This window comes from Petaurus breviceps, unplaced genomic scaffold (assembly GCF_028583685.1).
Source record: "Petaurus breviceps papuanus isolate PSGF00001 unplaced genomic scaffold, PetGlider_PUasm1.0 37, whole genome shotgun sequence".
Classification (NCBI taxonomy): domain Eukaryota; kingdom Metazoa; phylum Chordata; class Mammalia; order Diprotodontia; family Petauridae; genus Petaurus; species Petaurus breviceps.
In genome coordinates, this window is record NW_027186296.1 from 77,825,109 (window position 1) to 77,842,211 (window position 17,103).

The 17,103-nt window shown below is 53.9% G+C and overlaps 1 protein-coding gene and 1 long non-coding RNA gene across 2 annotated transcripts in view; one reads left to right on the forward strand and one right to left on the reverse strand.

Moving 5' to 3' along the window:
* Positions 1 to 1,788, reverse strand: part of LOC138169417 (uncharacterized) — a 14,168-nt gene extending 12,380 nt beyond the window's left edge. The window contains exon 1 of the long non-coding RNA XR_011170347.1: positions 1,658 to 1,788. This is a non-coding gene — a long non-coding RNA (uncharacterized lncRNA). The remainder of the gene's footprint in view (positions 1 to 1,657) is intronic.
* TRIM8 (tripartite motif containing 8) lies at positions 657 to 16,832 on the forward strand. Its single transcript, XM_069098844.1, has 6 exons — positions 657 to 2,012; positions 13,542 to 13,637; positions 13,952 to 14,185; positions 14,792 to 14,823; positions 14,968 to 15,083; positions 15,300 to 16,832. Exons 1-6 carry the CDS (start codon positions 1,443 to 1,445, stop codon positions 15,905 to 15,907), a joined length of 1,656 nt encoding a protein of 551 aa, XP_068954945.1. The 5' UTR covers positions 657 to 1,442; the 3' UTR covers positions 15,908 to 16,832.
* Positions 16,833 to 17,103: the final 271 nt, after the last annotated feature.

Below are 17,103 nucleotides of genomic sequence, written 5' to 3' on the forward strand. Positions count from 1 at the left end.
CCCTACCTTCCCCGCCCCCACTGCGCTAAACAGAGACGGGGACTGCCGAGCTCAGCCTGTACCGAACCCCCGAGACTCGGAGGCCAAGAAGAGACCCGGGGTGGGGCGGGGAAAGAGGGAAGGAAGGACAGAGGGTGACGAGGAGGGCGGGCAGGGGCTGGGGATGAGAGGTGCGTAGCCTCCCATTCCCGAGCAGCGGAGAAAAATTCCTTTCTAGTTGGATCAATCCTTGTTTTTCTCGCCCGCTGTCCAGCGTCTGAGACGCGTGGGGTGGGATTGGGTTTTGTTTTGTTTTGTTTTTTGCCCTTGTCCGGAGGCTGGGTGGCCGAGAAGGGGTGAGGGGGGCTCGGGCCAAAGCGCTCGGCTCGGGTTTTCCTCTTCCTTCCCTTTCCTTCCTCTCTCCGGCACCCCCACCCCACGAGGAGACTCAGTTTGGGGGAGCTCGGGGAGGAGGGGGGGTCGTCCCTTCACGTCCCTCGCGCGAGCGCTCCCTCCCTTCTCCAGTCCCCTCCTCCCTACCCTGGTGCGCCCTCCCCCCTCCTCCGTCCCCTCCTCCTTCCCTCCCTCAGCCCTCCCTTCCCCAGTCCGTCCCTCCTCCCTCCCACCCTCCCCCTTCCGTTTCTGTTGGTGGAGGGAGGCGGAAGGAGGAGGGCTGGGATCTCGGGCCGGGGACGGGAATTTCATCTGAATGACTGTCCCCCGCGCGCCCGGCGCCCCCGACTCGGCCCCGGCGCCCTGCAGCCGCCGCCGGGAGGACAGCGAGCGGGGGACCGCCCCAGCCGGGACGCCGGGCGCTTGGCTGGGCCTCGCCCGCCCCGTTCGGACCTAGCTGAGCCCTCGGGCGCGGCGGCGCTTTTTCCGGCTCCTCTTTGAAGGGACGCGAATCTCGGACTCGGCGGCGGCGGCGCGGAGGAGGAGGAGGAGGAGGAAGAGGAGGAGGAGCCGGGAGCGCGGGGTGGCGGCCGGTGAGAAGCCCCGAATCCCGGCAGCCAGAGAAGAGGAAGGGAAGTGTGCGGCTCGCGGGGAGGCAGCTGCGGGGCGCGCCCCAATGTCAGCGGACGAGCGGAGCGGGGGAGGCGCAGGCGGCGGCCGCGGCTTCGTCGATGGAATTTGGACTTGGGCAGGCCCATCCCTGGCTCGTGCCCCGGCTCCGGCCAGCGCCGCCCGCTAACACTCCCTACACTTAGCAAGGAGGAGGAAGAGGAGGCGGCGGCGGCGTCGCGAGCACCCCCTGCCTTGAGAAGCCGGGCGCCGTCCGCCAGTGTAGAACCCTAGAGAGGCTGTGCTGCCGAGCTCTGTCAGGGCGCATCGCGGCGGGGCTCGCTCGAGCGACCGTCTGGGTTTTCTACGGGACTGGTCCCCGGCTGCGGATAGGAAGCTCAGGCCGGGACCCGGCCAGCGGCCAAGGCCCGGCCCGGGGCGTAATAGCTGCCTCCTTCGCCATGGCGGAGAATTGGAAGAACTGCTTCGAGGAGGAGCTCATCTGCCCCATCTGCTTGCACGTCTTCGTGGAACCCGTTCAGCTGCCCTGCAAACACAACTTCTGCCGCGGTTGCATCGGCGAAGCCTGGGCCAAGGACAGCGGCCTGGTTCGATGCCCCGAGTGCAACCAGGCCTACAACCAGCGGCCCGGCCTGGAGAAGAACCTCAAACTCACCAACATCGTGGAGAAGTTCAACGCGCTGCACGTGGACAAGCCGCCGGCCGCGCTGCACTGCGTGTTCTGTCGCCGCGGCCCCCCGCTGCCTGCCCAGAAGGTCTGCCTGCGCTGCGAGGCTCCCTGCTGCCAGTCCCACGTGCAGACGCACCTGCAGCAACCCTCCACCGCCCGCGGGCACCTCCTGGTGGAGGCCGACGACGTGCGGGCCTGGAGCTGCCCGCAGCACAACGCCTACCGCCTGTACCACTGCGAGGCCGAGCAGGTGGCCGTGTGCCAGTACTGCTGCTACTACAGCGGTGCCCACCAGGGACACGCTGTCTGCGACGTGGAGATCCGGAGGAATGAGATTAGGGCAAGTAACTCTTACCCGCGGCCCGGTCCCCCGAAGACGGGTTGGGAGAAGTGGGGGACAGGATTCTCGACTGGGGTGGGGGAGGCCTGGAGCAGAGCTGGCGTCCGGGGGCGGGGGCAGACCTGGGGTCCAGGTCTGCACCCCTCCCCCCACCTTCCAGCCTGCCGGGTCCTGAAACGTGGGAAGAGGCCTGGTTGAACCCAGCCTCTCTGATTCCCCTAGGCAATAGACAAAAATGAAACCTCGCTATTAGGGTTGTCTACTGTGGTTCCTTCTTTAGGACGGGAGTTTTGTTTCCTTTTAGGAGGCAGGGGGCTCATACTTGTCTAAGAATAAGAGAAATCCTTTCCCCCAACGATTATGCAGGAAAGGCTCCTTGTTGGTGCTCCCGCCTGCTTTCCTTTGGGCTACAGTTTGTTTGACCAACGTCCCGGAGTCATTGCTGCCCCAGCTGGGGACAAGCTGCTGCCCGGCAGCGAGGAAGTAAACAAAGGCAGCCATGTTCGAAGGCTTCGAGCCCCTTAAGAAATACCGGGTTGTTTGGGTTTCTTGCTGGGAGAAGAGGAATAGAACCGAGTTACGTGTCTAAAGAAAGACTGAGAATCCAGAGACCAGGGCACAGAGTGAGGTTCTATGTGGGTGGCGGTGTCTGTCTGCGCAGACCCATGTGCATGAACAAACCCTTAAAGTCTCTGTCACCCCGAGCTCTGATTGCCTTTTTTCCAAGCCCAGCCCTCTGGGCTCCCTGTAGTCTGGGGGAGAAGCTAAGCACCAAAGGGTGGGAAAAAAATCTGATAGGTTTAAGGTTGAGCTGCCTTGAAATCTGGTTTCAGGCAGCTCACTCCCCTGGGCTACCCTGCTCCTTGATTGCAGCCGCATCCCCTCCCATTGTATATGGCCTGTCAATGTCACCCCCACACATGCCTCCCTTCTTGGGCTGTGGCCCAGGGCTGGGAGGCCAGCCTAATGCATGGTGGGGGGTGCCCCTTCCTGGATGGATAGTTTCCCATGGGGTAAGGGGAGTCCCAGCCTGGGGAGTCTGGGTGAGTCGTGGCAGAGGGAGGGAATTGGAAAGATTCCATCTCTGTGGGAAGGCCCAGCCCCCAATCCCAGGCCCAGGGTGTGAATAATAAAAAGGGGGCCTGAGCTGTGGGGGAAGGGGATTGATTCTTCCTGACCCCCACCCCCACCAGCCTTGTTGGGTAGGGGCACCCAGGGTCAAAGAGGGCAGATGAGGCCCTGGGTATGAGAAAGCCCTACAGATCACTGCAAAATGGGGGTGGTTTCCTGTGAGTGAACTCAGTTAAATGACTCATTCTTTAGCAATAAAGAACCCAATGGGAAGGGGGGGGCAGTGATCAATAAAAATTGATGTATGATTAGTTTCCAGTTTGTAGATTCAACTCCAGGTTTCTTTTCATAGAACAGACCAATAGTTTCTTTTGAAAAGTGGTGGGGAGGAGAGGTCCTCCAGCTGCTCCCCAACTCTCCCTCCCGCAAAGGGAGCCCTGTTTCCTCCTTTTTGATTGCCCCAGCTTGGCCCTGGGCAGAGAGGCTTCTGCAGTTGCTATTAATAAAGATTGGAAGGGGTTAGGAGGGAGGGAGAGTGAGCTAGTGAGCTAGTATAGAGCCTGTAGGAAAGCCAAGATGTCTAGCTCCTGTCTTGAGGAATGGGGTGGGGGGGTGGAGAGGTGGAGATGCCTTAGGATAAGACTGAAAGAAAGGGGGGGGGGACACCCTGAGGAGGAAAGCCGGGGGGGGGGGGGGGGTTAGTCTGTATATATCTGTGTCTGCATGTGATTCCTGACTACTCTTGGAGTATGTTAGCAGTGTGCCCACAGACTCCCCTCTCCTGATGGCCTGGCTGTCTCTTCTAAAAGGTCATCCTACATCTTCTCACTGGCTCTTGAAAAAAAGAAGGGGTGCTGGAGGGGCAGTCAGGAAAGACAAAACTTTATAGGCAGTGTGTACCATACTCCAGAGTTAAGACCTAGGGCATAGATATTGGATTTTTGTGAGCACCTGCATTGGTGATAACTTAGACCCTTAGCTGGACTCTGGTTAACCCACACACACACACTCCTACCTCTAGCTAGACCTGCTGTCTCCTGTTTCTCAGGCCCTCACATTCCTAGCATTAGAAAAGCATACCAACAACATTCCTGGTCAGGTTGGCTTATTAAATTGGTGGTGGTCCATCTAACCCTTAACTGCACCCTGAACCCCTCACCCCCCCACACACACGAAAAATGGAGCTTCAGAAGGGCTGCCTACTGGAAGCATTGGCTCTAGAACATTGCCGTTGGCCCAGAGACCCAAGGAAGCTAGCCTGAGTCTGGTTGGGCTAGGAAGGCCTTTGGTTCCATCTACCAGTGGGAGTCCAGTTTGCTAAATGGATCCTTCCTTAAAAGAATCTAACCCCTAGTGCTTTGGGCTTAGTAGTGAAGTAGGGGGTGGATGGGCAGGGAAATGGCAACAAACCCTAAGGTTGGGGGGGGGGCACTGAAGGCATAGGCTTAGACTCTCTCTTAAGCTATGCCAGCCTCCCAAAGGGAGGTGGGGGTGTGGGGGAGAGAAGAGAGAGTTTGATTGATTGATTGGGGGTACAATTGCATTTTATATGGGAAACATTTCTCTTTTTACCAGACCTCCCTCTTTCTCCCATAAGCATGAGCTATTCCCCTCTTCCTTCCTCTTTTCCCACCTAGTCCAGGCCTAGGGTGAGAGGGAGTTGGGAATAGGACCATTGTCAGTCCTTGGAGTAAGGTGTGAAGGGACCACAGGAAATTGGTATTTGCCAGAATGTGTGAGCTGGGGGTGGGTAGGAAGAGAAGATGTTGCTCCTAGCTTCCTCAGATGCCAGATCTTTGCAGTATCCTTTGAAAGCTGACCTGGGGCCACTGAGTCCCAAGAGGCCAGAAAGAAGCTAAACTCTGGGTTTTGAGTTTGGGGCTGGGTTGGGAGGGGACCCTGGGAATAAACTATCTACAGGCTCTTTCTAGGCTCCAAAGCCAGATGTTCCTAGGGGTGTGGGGAATAGATGGCCTGTGGGGCATCCGGTGTGGTCTGAGCCCCAGGCCAGTTGATTCCATCTCCCCCTCCCCCCACCGGATTTTGGGTTTGTGGGGGGGGATTTCCATCAGGATCCTAGAACCTAGCTGCTTTCCCTGAGGCTTGATTTAAAGGATGGGGGGGTCACATTTATAGAAGGACTAGAGGAAGGGAGGGGGAGGAGAGGCAACTAGGTATTGGTTAAAGGCAACAGTGGAGGATTCTTGTCTCTGCCCAGTTCTTTGCTGAAAAGAAGGAATCTGCTTGGGGGGAGGGCAGAGCTAGAGAGAATTATCTACTCGAATTTCTGAGTGTCCTTGTAATTTTTCATATTATTTATTGTTATGTAATTCTGGGGTGTCCCCAGGACTAGCTGAAAATTCCAGTAAGTGTTTAGGTCTCTAGAATGTGGGGGGAAGCCTCACCTGCTTTGGAGTCTCTAACCCAGGCCTTGCTTCCTCCCATTCTCTTGGGGGGGGGGTAAATAAAGACTCTTCTAGACTTGGGCAGATAGGCTGCTCTCCTCCACCTCCTATTGGGTATGTAGTTTGTGGCTAGCTGCAGGGAAAGAACACCCACCCCCCACACATTGCCCTGGGGGCTTGGGAGAAAGCCCTGGGTTTCCCTTCCTACTCCTGTCTCCCTGGGTGGTCATGGGCACTGAGCCTTCTGCTAGCTGGGCGGAGACAGGACCTGGGGGGCTGGAGGAGGTTTTTTAAGTCTGAATTGCTTTCCTCAGCACTTGGGAGTAAGGAGGATTCAGGTGGGAAAGTGGAGGGGGCACCGTGCCCAGTTCATGACGAAGTTGGGGGGAGGAAAGATTCTTACACAGCCTGCTTTAATGGAGAGAGTAGGAGGGAGTGAGGACATCTAACCCCACACCGACCCCCCAATCGTTTGAGCTTGGTCCCTTCCCTCTTTTTAAAGGAAGGAGGGAGGTAGTAACCCTGGGTGGGGAAAGAAAAGTGGTTAGCCTCCACCCCATCCCTGGGCCCATAGCTACCCAAGACAGTGTGACAGGAGGGTGGCTGAAAAGGTTTGGTTTTCCCAGGCTCCTTCACCTAAGAGCCCTCTCCCATGCCCTACCTGAAACTGAAGGGCTGGGAGGCCTTGGCTTGGCAAGGAGTGGGTGCCTCAGGACTGTGCCCAGGGCCTCCTTCCTCCAGCTAGTCCTTGAGTGTTTGACATCCCACCTTCCCCTTTTCAGGACAAGGGAGAAGCTTGTAACTGAATCCTAGGGCCCTACAACAGATATAAGCACATAACACGTAAGACACTCTCATTTCCCTCTACAGCATCATGCTGATCCAGCATGTGAGGCTGTCATAGCCTTATCCCAATTCCACATGCTTCCTATGAAAGTGTATCCAAGTGTGTGTGTTACTGTCTCTTTGAGACTGTGTCTGATGTGTGTGACTTAGATATTTTGTGATGTGTATAGTTGTGTTGTCTGTGACTTTGTGGGCCTAGACCTTCTCCAGTGAGGAATAAAGGGAAGGGCAGAAGATTCCCTGACTAAAATTGATGGAGGAAGTTAAAGGAGAGACTAGATTCACTGGAGATTGGGGAGCTGGGCAGGGGGTGAGGGCCAGCCCCAGAGGCCCCGCTGTGGGCCCAGCCCGGCCAGCTCCGTGGTTGGCTCTTTGAAAGCCTTCCCGGCCGGGCTGGCATTCAGACACAGACAAAGGGGGGCTTTCTCTCTGCTTCTTTGTTTGCCTGCCCCAGAGCCTGCACTCTGCGTGGCAGAAGCTAATTCCGTTCTGCAGCTGGGAAACCGGCTCCTCATCTCTCAGGCAGGTCCAGGCTCTGGGTGTCTTTGCCCCTCATTTACCTGCCTACTACTCTGGGGGGTTGTCTGTGGGAGGGGATGGGGAAGTCTGGGGGGGGGGGGGTGGAGAGCTTTGCCAGAGTTTGTGAAACCTAAGGCTGCTGAGAGCCGCCCTCCCCAGAGAGGGAGGGGTTGTCCCAGGGGGAACTGGAAGGGGGGGGGGTAGGGGAACTCTGGAAGGAACTGGTGATTTTGTTTACCTTGCCAGGCCTCGGGCCCTGCTGCCTCCCACCCCTTCCGGTTCTGAAGTCCGGGGCTTGTTTGCAAACTCGCTGCTGGCTTGGCAGCCCCTGGGGCCCCATTTCCCTCCTGACCTTGCTTCTCCTCAAGGTTGACTTGAGGCTTTTTATTATTATTATTTATTAACTTTTATATAGCCCCAGTGTCCCATAGCAAAGGCCTTCACCAGGCATCTCAACTGTCAGCAGACAAACTCCAGCAGCAACTCAAAAGCTACACACACACACCCTCCCCCTATACCGACCCTGTCTCAAGGGAACCTGAGTGTGGGTGGCAGATCTGCCCTGAACCCAGACTAGCCCAGAAGGTGAGGGGAAGTGCTCCACTAAGCCATGCCCAGGCTTAGCTGAGGGAGTGCTGTTTGAGGGCTGGTGCTTCCCAGAAAGACCCAGGAGACCCTGCTGGTGGCAGAGAAGGACCATTTCCTTCAACAACCATTTATTGTGTCCCTGCTGTGGACTAGACCCTTTCCTTTTGTGTCCATGGAGGTTGGGGGAGACTCCAGAGAGGAATACAGCACAGTAGGACTTGGAACACAAAGAACAGTAACCTAGGTGTGCAGTCAGTTTGAGGAGGGATGAGGGGCAACTAATGGGTATGGCTTTGGGGAAGGGGGGGTCACCCGACCTGGGCCTCCAGCTGGTCGCAGGATTGCAATATGTGAAGAAAATTATGGGGAGATGATTGCAGGTATGGGAGGTGGGGTGACCAGAGACATGGAGGATGCAGTGAAGGATAGTTCCCTTTGGTTAGATTGTCTGCTAGAGCAGAGAGGTGCTCCCCAAACCAGATGAAAATGTAACTGGGAAATATTTAACAAAATAAACAAAGACACAGTAAAACACAGATAACGTGACATTTTAAAACTGAGTCATTATTCATTCCACAGGGATCTTTGCATATAAGTTAGTGGCCCCCATTTCTGTTTGAGTTTGACATCACTGTACTAGTATGTGAAGGAAAGTAGTGTGATTCAAGACTGGGAAGGTCATTGGGGAAAGAACCTTGAATGCCAGGTTAAGAAATGTAAACTCAACATTTAGATAATGGGGAGCCATTGAAAGTTTTTGAGTAGGAGAGTAATATAATTAGAGCTGTGCTTTAGGAATTAGATCGGGAATTTGAGTTTGCCCAACCCTACTTGGCAAAGTGACCTAAGGAGCTTGGGTCTTTTGGCCCTGGGTCAAGGGCAGGGATCTGAGAGGCAGCTGGAAGCCCCAGGCTCAAGAGCGTGGTGCAGGAAGGTTCTGCCCAAGAATGAAAGAGACAGTTTGGAACAGCCTGCTGATTGCTGAAAATCTGCCAGCTAAGCCCCCTCATGTGCACCTGGCCCTGGCCCTAGGGGAGCTCACTGTCCAGTTACTGGTTTTAAGAGAGTGAAGCTCCATGTTAACACTACTAAATCTCTTTCCCTCCATGAGCCCTTATGTTTTCCAGCGATGAAATGGACCTTCAGCTGTCCCACCATCCCAGGACTGGCCCCCACTGCAGTGGCCTGCCCCCTCTTCCCTTCCTGTGGCAAGTGATTCCAGAGCTAGAAGGCCAAGATTGTTTCTGGCCCTCTCCCCCACGCCTTTTATTTTGGGACATCAGCCACCTGGCCCCAGCTAGTATTTGGAAAATGGGGGTATGAAACCTTGGAGTAGGAACACAGATATATCCTCTTCCTTAAAAATAGACTCTGTTCTTGGTTTACCCTGGAGTTAGGTGTGTTAGGGGCCTCAGGCAAGAGGGGTTCCTGCCCTTACTATAAGTGGTGAAATACCATGGGTAAAGCTACTGAGAGAACCAGGTAGGATGGAGTTGAAGAAGGCAGGCCAGATGCCTGGTGAGCCCTGTGTGAGTCCCCTTTGCGTCTGGAGGGCTGGGACCATTTTGCCTTGGTTGTTGTAGTCCCAATATGTAGTACAGAATGTAGTGCTGAATGAATGCGTGCTGATAGCCTTCCTTTCTGAGCCTTCTTAAGCAAGGAGTACCTAGCTGTCTCTGGAGCCAGGCAGGGGAGGTGAGGGAACAATTGAATAATAACTTCTTACATGTGTGTGTTTATGAGGCAAAAAAAACCTGTGTCATAGACATTCTCTTATCTGATCACCACAGGATTAGTTAGAGGTCAGCTCCATTTTACATATGAGGAAATTGAGACCCAGAGAAGTGATGTGACTTGCTCAAGGTCACACAGTAAGTTAGAAGAGCTGGGACTAAAATCCAGGTCTCCTGACCTGATGTTTTCATGGCACCATGCGACCTCTATCTATGCACCCACTGGCTTGTGACCATGATATAAGTGTACTACATCACACCCACCATGTGATACCAACAGCAAAGTAGCCTGTCCAACCCCAGGAAATTCAGGGTGGGACAAGGGGTGGGAAATACTGGCTAAAAGAGAAGAGGTTTCAAGGCTCCAGAGATGCCAAGTCTTTAGACATAACCTCAAATTTGGAAGGACCTGGGCTGGGGGAGGAGCTAAGCAAAGCAAATCTTTGGTTTAAGCAAAGCTGTTCAAGTAAGGAGTGAGGGTTCTTCTATGCCCAAGGATGACTTGCTTGAAGGAAAGTCCTGTTTCCCCTCTCAGGCCCTCTCACTTCTAATTTCTTCTGCTGCTGGGCCAGCGTCCTTGCTCTGTCCTCAGTTCTCGTTGGCTAGGGCAGTCCGCACAGAATAAAGAGGCCAGTGAATTGGTCAGAGAAGCTCCCAAGGGCCCTTCCAGCTGTAGCATGGTATGACTCAAATCTGTATGAACCTCCAAGGCCCATTCCCTGAAGCAGTCCCGTGACCAGAGCTTTGGTCCCCACCTTACCTCCCTTAGAGGGGGTCAGAAATGGGGGGTAGGAACCAAGGCAGGGGTGGCCTCCAAGGAAGATCCTAGGGGACAAGAACATTTGGGTTTGCTTGGTCTCATTCTAGGGATCCTTGCAAACTGCGGGGGTGGTCCCAGTGGTGGAAGGCATCCCAGGTTGGGTTGGAGGGAGGTCAGGCAGCTCCCCAAATTGGAGAGTCAGAAGAGAATTTTGTAACCATCAAGGCCAAATGTTGGGCAACATAGAGAGACAACCTGTAAGGGGTGGTCCTGGTTCAATGGGGAATGAAACTTGGGCCAAGAATTAGGGTGTTTAGTCTTCTCCTCCCCCCACCCTTCTAGCTACTGAGGAAGTAGCTGCAAAGGAGGGAAGGTGCTAAGGCAGGGCCTGTGCAGACACATGTACAAGGGTTAACGGGCTTTAGTCAGAGTAATTGGCTGGGGGAGGGGGTTGAAATGATTGTAGCTGCAGCAGCAAGGGCTCTGGCCTTCCTTCGCCTCTCCCTCCCCACAGCTGACCTGAGGCTGGGGGAGGATGCCGGGCTAGGGGCCCTGGTGAGTAGGAGTTTGTGGGCCAAAGGTCCCCTCTAGAAGAAAAGGCCTATTGTTCCTGTGGGGGGTCGGGAGGGGGAAGTCCTGGTCCTCCTCCTCTTTGGGGCCCCCTCTCCCCTACTGCAGCCCTGGGGGCCTATAGAAAATCTTTGCCTAGGTCTATGTGTGAGACAGGCCAAGCCAGGCCTGAGCCCTGATAATCCTGTTTCTCTCCCTCTCTCTGGGCAGCTTTTACAAGGGCTTTGGGAAAAGCTTGATCCCCCACTTCCCTCCCTTTCCTGAAGTTGTATTCTTGGGACCTGACCCACAGGCCAGTAGCAGTGTCCACTTTGCATGGTATGGGGGCAGGGAGTGGCTGGGTTTGGGTTCTCCAAGGAGACGCTATGAGGGTCAGCTCAGGCAGCTGGCCCCAGTAGAGAGTTCAGCTCCTTCCTTCTAGCCTGGGTCAGGACCCTTTGAAGCTGGGAGTTGAAAAGCAAGCCTAGCCTTCATCTTACTGTTTCCTAGTGTAGATTTCTTTTGGTTTCTCACTAGGCCTCTCTTATCCCATCTGTATCATGGAGAAGGCCAGGAACATTGCCACTTGATTCCTTTTTAATGGGGGTGGCAGTAGGAGGTGTAGTTGGTAGTGGTGGGGTGGCTTATTTTGAGTTGCTTATTTGATAGGTTATAAGTGAATTGAGATAGTATTGAACAGGCCTTTGAAATCAGAATCTAATCCAGCCCTTTCATTTGACAGTTGAGGAAACTGAGGCCCAGAGAGGTCAAGTGATTTGCCCAAGGTCACCCCAGGAGAAAGTAGCTGAGCCAGGATTTGGCATCAAATGGAGTTCTCTTCATTATATGAATGTGCTGTGTAGCTCCAGCTGGGTTACGGCTAGCTAGACTGATCAGCCTCTGGGAACCCATCCTGTTAGTGCCGTTCCCTGTGGGACCTTGAGAAGGCAGCTTCCCCTCTCTGGGCCTCAGTTTTTTCATCTACAAAATGGGGGGGGGGTGTCAGATCAAGTCACAAACCTGGAGTCGGGTTAAGAGGAGGGAGTCTATGTATAGATTTCAGGGATCCCATAAACCTGGGATGGGGAAAGAAATTTCACCTTTATTTTCACTAACCTTTAAAATTTAGCATTTTCCTTCAAATATAGGCAACAAATCCAGATTCTGAAAAGGGGTCGCTAGACCTCACTAATTAATGGAGTTCATGACACAGAAAAAGTCATTGTTCTTCCGTCTAGTTTGTCTACAAGGGCTGCCCAGCTCCGAGGCTCAAGCACTCTGTAAAGAGGACCATCTCATCATAGCCCATTTGGGCGGCTCTCTTCACCTCCCCAGACTTGTACTTGTAAAAAGAGCTGGGGGGGTGGGGTCAAGGCATCCTGAGTTGGCAGCTATTCTTCCTCAGCCCCCTGTCCCCAGACTCTCCCCATCAGGGAAGCTGGGGGAGGGGGCAGCATACCAGTCAGGACCAGTCCAGAACTGGAGAAAGTAACAAGCGACTTTGAGCAGCAATGCTTGTGGACCTGCATCATTCCTGAGTGCAGCCCAAACCAGATGAAAAGGGAATTGGGAAATATTTGGCAGAATAAAGAGAAATGCAGTACAACACAGATAATATTATCGTGATTTTCTTAGTCAGTGTGCTACTTGCAGAGATCCTTATGGACCATTTCCATTTAAGTTAGTCACCATTGGACTAGAAAGACTTAAGGCACCCGTGCCTGCCTGCAGATTCTCACCTGCCCATCTTCTTCCAGAGTAATTCATATTAGTGAGAGTGATCTTGGCCTTATTCATTGACTGTGTGTCTATTCCTTGTGTTTAGGCACTTAGGGAGGGGGATACAGAGGAGGGACCTCCTACTCCTCAACCTCATACCCATCATTCAGAGAATAATAAAGTCAGGCTATGATTTTAAAATGCCATGTGATCGGTTGCAGGCCAGCGTAAAGGAGAGAGAACATAGACATAGTATAAGTCCACAAGACCCCTTTACTAGCTAGTCCAGCCCTCTCATTTCAGGCTCAGAGAGAGGTGACTTGCTCTAGAACCCATATCTCCAAGCTCTCTTCATCATACCATTGAGTTGAAATATTCAAGGAAGCAAGGAAGGTTTCCTGATAGATAAGGGAGGGGTACATATTAGGCAGCCAAGGCAGACTCTCAAGTTTGTAAGGTGAATTGGGAGAGAATGACGAGTCTACTGGCAAGAAGGCTCTGTTTTGATTGTATAGGATCCTGAACTCCAGGCAGGCAAGTTTGGATTTTATCATGGACATAACAGGGAACCTCTGAAGGTTCTTGAAAAACAAACAGCATGATAACTTTCTTGAAGACAGGTGATCTGGCTGCAAGCAGTGGGGGGACAGATATATGGCTGGGACTGCACCAGAGTCTCCTGGCTAGCCTGAGTCTAAGAGGAAGGTTGAGCTTCTCATTCCCATGCTCCCTTCCTCAGCAGAAGCCTGGCTGGCTTGGTTGCTCTGGTTACTAGGCCTATCTTATGGCCAGGAACAGAGCCGGGAAGAACAGGATGGGGCAGCCCAAGAGAGGGGAGAGCCTGGGGCAGGGGAGCAGAACTAGAGCTGGAGCTATAGCTTCTGCCCCATGCTTTGGGAAATGACAGAAGCCTGACAGGGTGGTGTCAAGCAAAACAGACTGGGTTTGGAGGCATTCTGCTCATAACCTTGGGCGAGTCTCTTCTCTCTGGGGTCTGTTTCCTCACCTATTAAAGGAGGTGGTTGGACTAAATTGTGTTCCTTCCAACTTTAAGCAGTCTCTTTCATGCTTCTTCTCCTTCCCCTCTCCCTCCTCCTTGGAGATTATCTGGATATGGGTGTGTATGGAGGATCATATCCAGGGCTACCAGGACGGACAAGAACGGGCTAAGGTTGGAAGGTGGGGGAAGGGACTACTGAGGCATTGGAGGCAGCTGGCCCCTTCCTGCCCAGGTGTGGAAGGAGGGATAGGGGAGGGATTACAAAGTCCTTCATGAAAGGAAGCTCCTCTTCCTCCCCAAGTGACAGTGCTCTCCCTCCCTGCATACTCCCCCTTACAGAAGATGCTCATGAAGCAGCAGGACCGTCTGGAGGAGCGGGAGCAGGACATTGAGGACCAGCTCTACAAACTGGAGTCGGACAAGCGACTGGTGGAGGTATGCCGGCCAGCGTCAGTCACCTTATGGACCCTGGGGGGAGGGCTGCAGGGAGCAGCCCCTCTCCCGTCAGGCCCATAGCCAGCGGTTTTGCGTGAACTCCTCTGTATGTGTAGACCCATGTCAGGCTACAGAGGAAAATGGAGGTTCTGGCTCTGCTTCTGGACGGGCACGTGGGACAACCAGGGTGAGACAGGATGGAATCGAATCCGTCCTGAGTAGAGAAGGGAGAGGTTACTGGGCTGCCAGGCCTTGAAGGGCTGGGAGGGAGTAACAGGGTGCAGACCATGGGGCCTTTTTGTCTCCGGCTGCAGGAGAAGGTGAGCCAGCTGAAGGATGAGGTGAGGCTGCAGTATGAGAAGCTGCACCAGCTGCTCGATGAGGACCTACGGCAGAGCATGGAGATCCTGGACAAGGCCCAGGCCAAGTTCTGCAATGAGAATGCGGCGCAGGCCCTGCATCTCACAGAGCGCATGCAGGAGGCCAAGAAGCTGCTCAGCTCCGTGCAGCTGGTCTTTGATAAGACAGAGGACATCAGCTTCATGAAGGTGGGTAAGGAGGGGCAGGGAAGAGACTTGGACAGTTCCAGGGCTTGGTGCCTCGGAGTCACTGTTCTGAGAGCTAAGTCACAGACCCCATGATGAGGGAGGATAGAAGGAAAGGAAATACACACTTACACAGAAAGCAGTATATGTACCAGGCACTGTGCTAAGCACTTTTTACAAGTATTAGCTCATTTGATCATCACAACGACCCTTTTGAGGTAGGTGCTTTTATTTTACAGTTTAGGAAACTGAGGCAAACAGAATTTAAGTGACATGCCCAGGGTTACACAGCTAAGTTCATGAGGCCGGATTTGAACTCAGGCCCCGTGCTCTAACACTGTGCCACCAGCTTCCCAGGGTTCTAGGGGAGTGAGTTCTAAATCAGGAAGGCACTGGTCAGTACTGAGGCTAGACCTGAATCAGTGTAGGTGTCTCAGTGGGGACCCCCTGCCCCCATACTCCTCACAGGCTTTTGGCCTGCAGTCCCTAGTCAGCTCTTTCCATATACTCAGCCTGGAACTTATGTGAAGAAGGGTATCCCTGCCTGAGGGGGTAGGAAAGGGATGCCTGAGCTTTACTTTGTTGCACTTCTTTTTACTCTTCCTATAGAACACCAAGTCCGTGAAGATCCTCATGGATAGGTAAGCACTTACTTCTGGGGCCAAGAATGGAGGTGGGGAGAGGGTCCCTTCAAGGCCCTGGGCTGGAAATCTGGGGATAACTAGGTCCCAGGTGGGGCAAGGAACTTTACAGTGGATAGATACCCACCTTTCCCCCCCTCCCAGGACTCAGAGTTGTACCGGGGGCAGCCTCTCCCCTCCCAAGATCGGCCACCTCAACTCCAAGCTCTTCCTGAATGAGATCTCCAAGAAGGAGAAGCAGCTGAGGAAGCTGCTAGAAGGTAAAGACAGGTCCCCAGACACTTGGGCCAGGGAGTGCTGGGGGGGACCCTCTCCCTAAGGATTCAGAGGATTCAGTCACTGGTTCTTCCTCCCGATCTGAGCTCTTTGACTCAGCCTCCCATCCAGCAATCTTTTAGTGCCTTAGTGAATGACTGACAGCCTTTTTCCCTCCCCTGAAGCGAATGCTAACCTTCAGCTTGCTTTCTCTTCCACAGGCCCCTTTAGCACCCCGGTGCCCTTTCTGCAGACAGTCCCCCTGTACCCGTGTGGCGTGAACAGCAGCTCTGGGGCAGAGAAACGAAAGCACCAGACAGCCTTTCCTGAGGCCAGCTTCCTGGAGTCCCCCTCGGGCCCTGTAGGAAGCCAGTTCGTGGGCCAGCCGGCCTCAGCCGGGGAGGGCCAGTCAAGCCAACTGGGGCCCTGCAGCTCCACTCAGCACCTTGTGGCCCTGCCAGGAGGGGCACAGCCTGTTCATTCAAGTTCGGTGTTCACACCATCACACTACCCCAACGGCACCGCTCCACAACAGCCCGTGCTGCCCCAGTATGGGGGCCGAAAGATCCTCGTCTGCTCCGTGGACAACTGTTACTGTTCCTCTGTGTCGAACCATGGCAGCCACCAGCCCTATCCCCGTTCTGGCCATTTCCCCTGGACAGTGCCCTCGCAGGAATACTCACACCCACTGCCACCTGCCCCCTCTGTCCCGCAGTCACTCCCAGGCCTGGCTGTCAGAGACTGGATAGATGCCTCCCAACAGCCTGGCCACCAGGATTTCTACAGGGTGTACGGCCAGCCGTCCACCAAACACTACGTCACAAGTTAACACCGGGGCTAGTTGGGGGGGCTGGGGGAGCTGTTGGGCCCCCCCCAGTCAGCCCCTCAATTATGCAGCCCCTATTCTTCCTCTTTCCTTTGATGGCTTCTCTCCCCCCTCCTCCCATTTTCTTTCAATTTTTATTTTCATTTTCCGGGGTGGGGGGGGGAGATTTTATACAAATTTGCTGGAAGCCAAGAAGATGACCGAACTTGGGGGTCTGGGCTGGGGCTTCTCTGTAGCTTCGAAGGTGCCTCACTCCAGGAGGGGTGTGTCTCTCTGTCTCTGTTTCTCTATTCCCCTCCTTACCCCTCTTCCTTGGGCCCCCCCTCCGCTGGAAGGATCTGTGGTGCCCCCCCCCCCGTCCCCTACCCCCAGCCTGGCTGTGGCTGGAGGGGCTGGTGCCTGCTGGGCTGATTCTACCTTCGATTTCTTTGGGGAAGGTCAACCACTGATTCAGTAAGAGATGACCCCGTAGATTGTGTGTGTTTTTTTTTTGTTGTTGAATTTTTTTTTTTTAAGCCAAGAATGATTTTTTCTCCCTTCCCTTTCCCTGAGTTCAAAGGCCACTTCTCACACAGCTTTTTGGCATCTTCTGGGCACAGAGCAGGATCTATGGACATAATGAAATAACAGGAGCCCTCCATGCCCTGGACAGGGGGAGAGGAAGGGACTCTGACCACAGGCCTGGACTCTGACAATGATGACAAATGCCAATAATGAGAGAGGCCTAGTTGAGATCTCAGGGGTGGGGGTGGGGGCAGGGCTGTCCTGCTCTCACTCCTTTCCCGGATTTTGACGCTGCAACTTCCTGTAATGAGCACTTTGTATAAAACGTGGACTTCCTGTTCTAAAGGCACAGGTATTTATTCTGTAACCCGTTTTAGAGCACACACCCAAATCCAACCTTCTAATAAACGTGATGGCAGACTTCTGTGACCGCTCCTCCTAATACCCCAGTCCCACCAGCCACCTCCTTTTCCTTGGGGCTTCCCAGCGGACTGGGGTGGGCTAGGGAGAAGGGGAGAGGTCCATCTTAAGGCTGTTCACTTAGAACTAACTAGTCAGACGAGAGAAGGTTTTAAGAGTCCATGTCACAAAAAGGGTTTAAAAAAAAAAAAAGCTGGCCTCATGAAAACAGCTAGTGGGAATCTGTAGACCTTGGTTCTAAGGAGGGTTTCCTGACTGCCAGTAACTCGGGGTTT

Excerpts from the sequence above, each read along its gene's own strand:
- TRIM8 (XM_069098844.1), top strand. The coding sequence starts at position 1,443 with ATGGCGGAGAATTGGAAGAACTGCTTCGAGGAGGAGCTCATCTGCCCC. Across the intron at positions 2,013-13,541 it reads TCCGGAGGAATGAGATTAGG|AAGATGCTCATGAAGCAGCA; the intron begins GCAAGTAACTCT and ends TCCCCCTTACAG. Across the intron at positions 15,084-15,299 it reads GCTGAGGAAGCTGCTAGAAG|GCCCCTTTAGCACCCCGGTG; the intron begins GTAAAGACAGGT and ends TCTCTTCCACAG.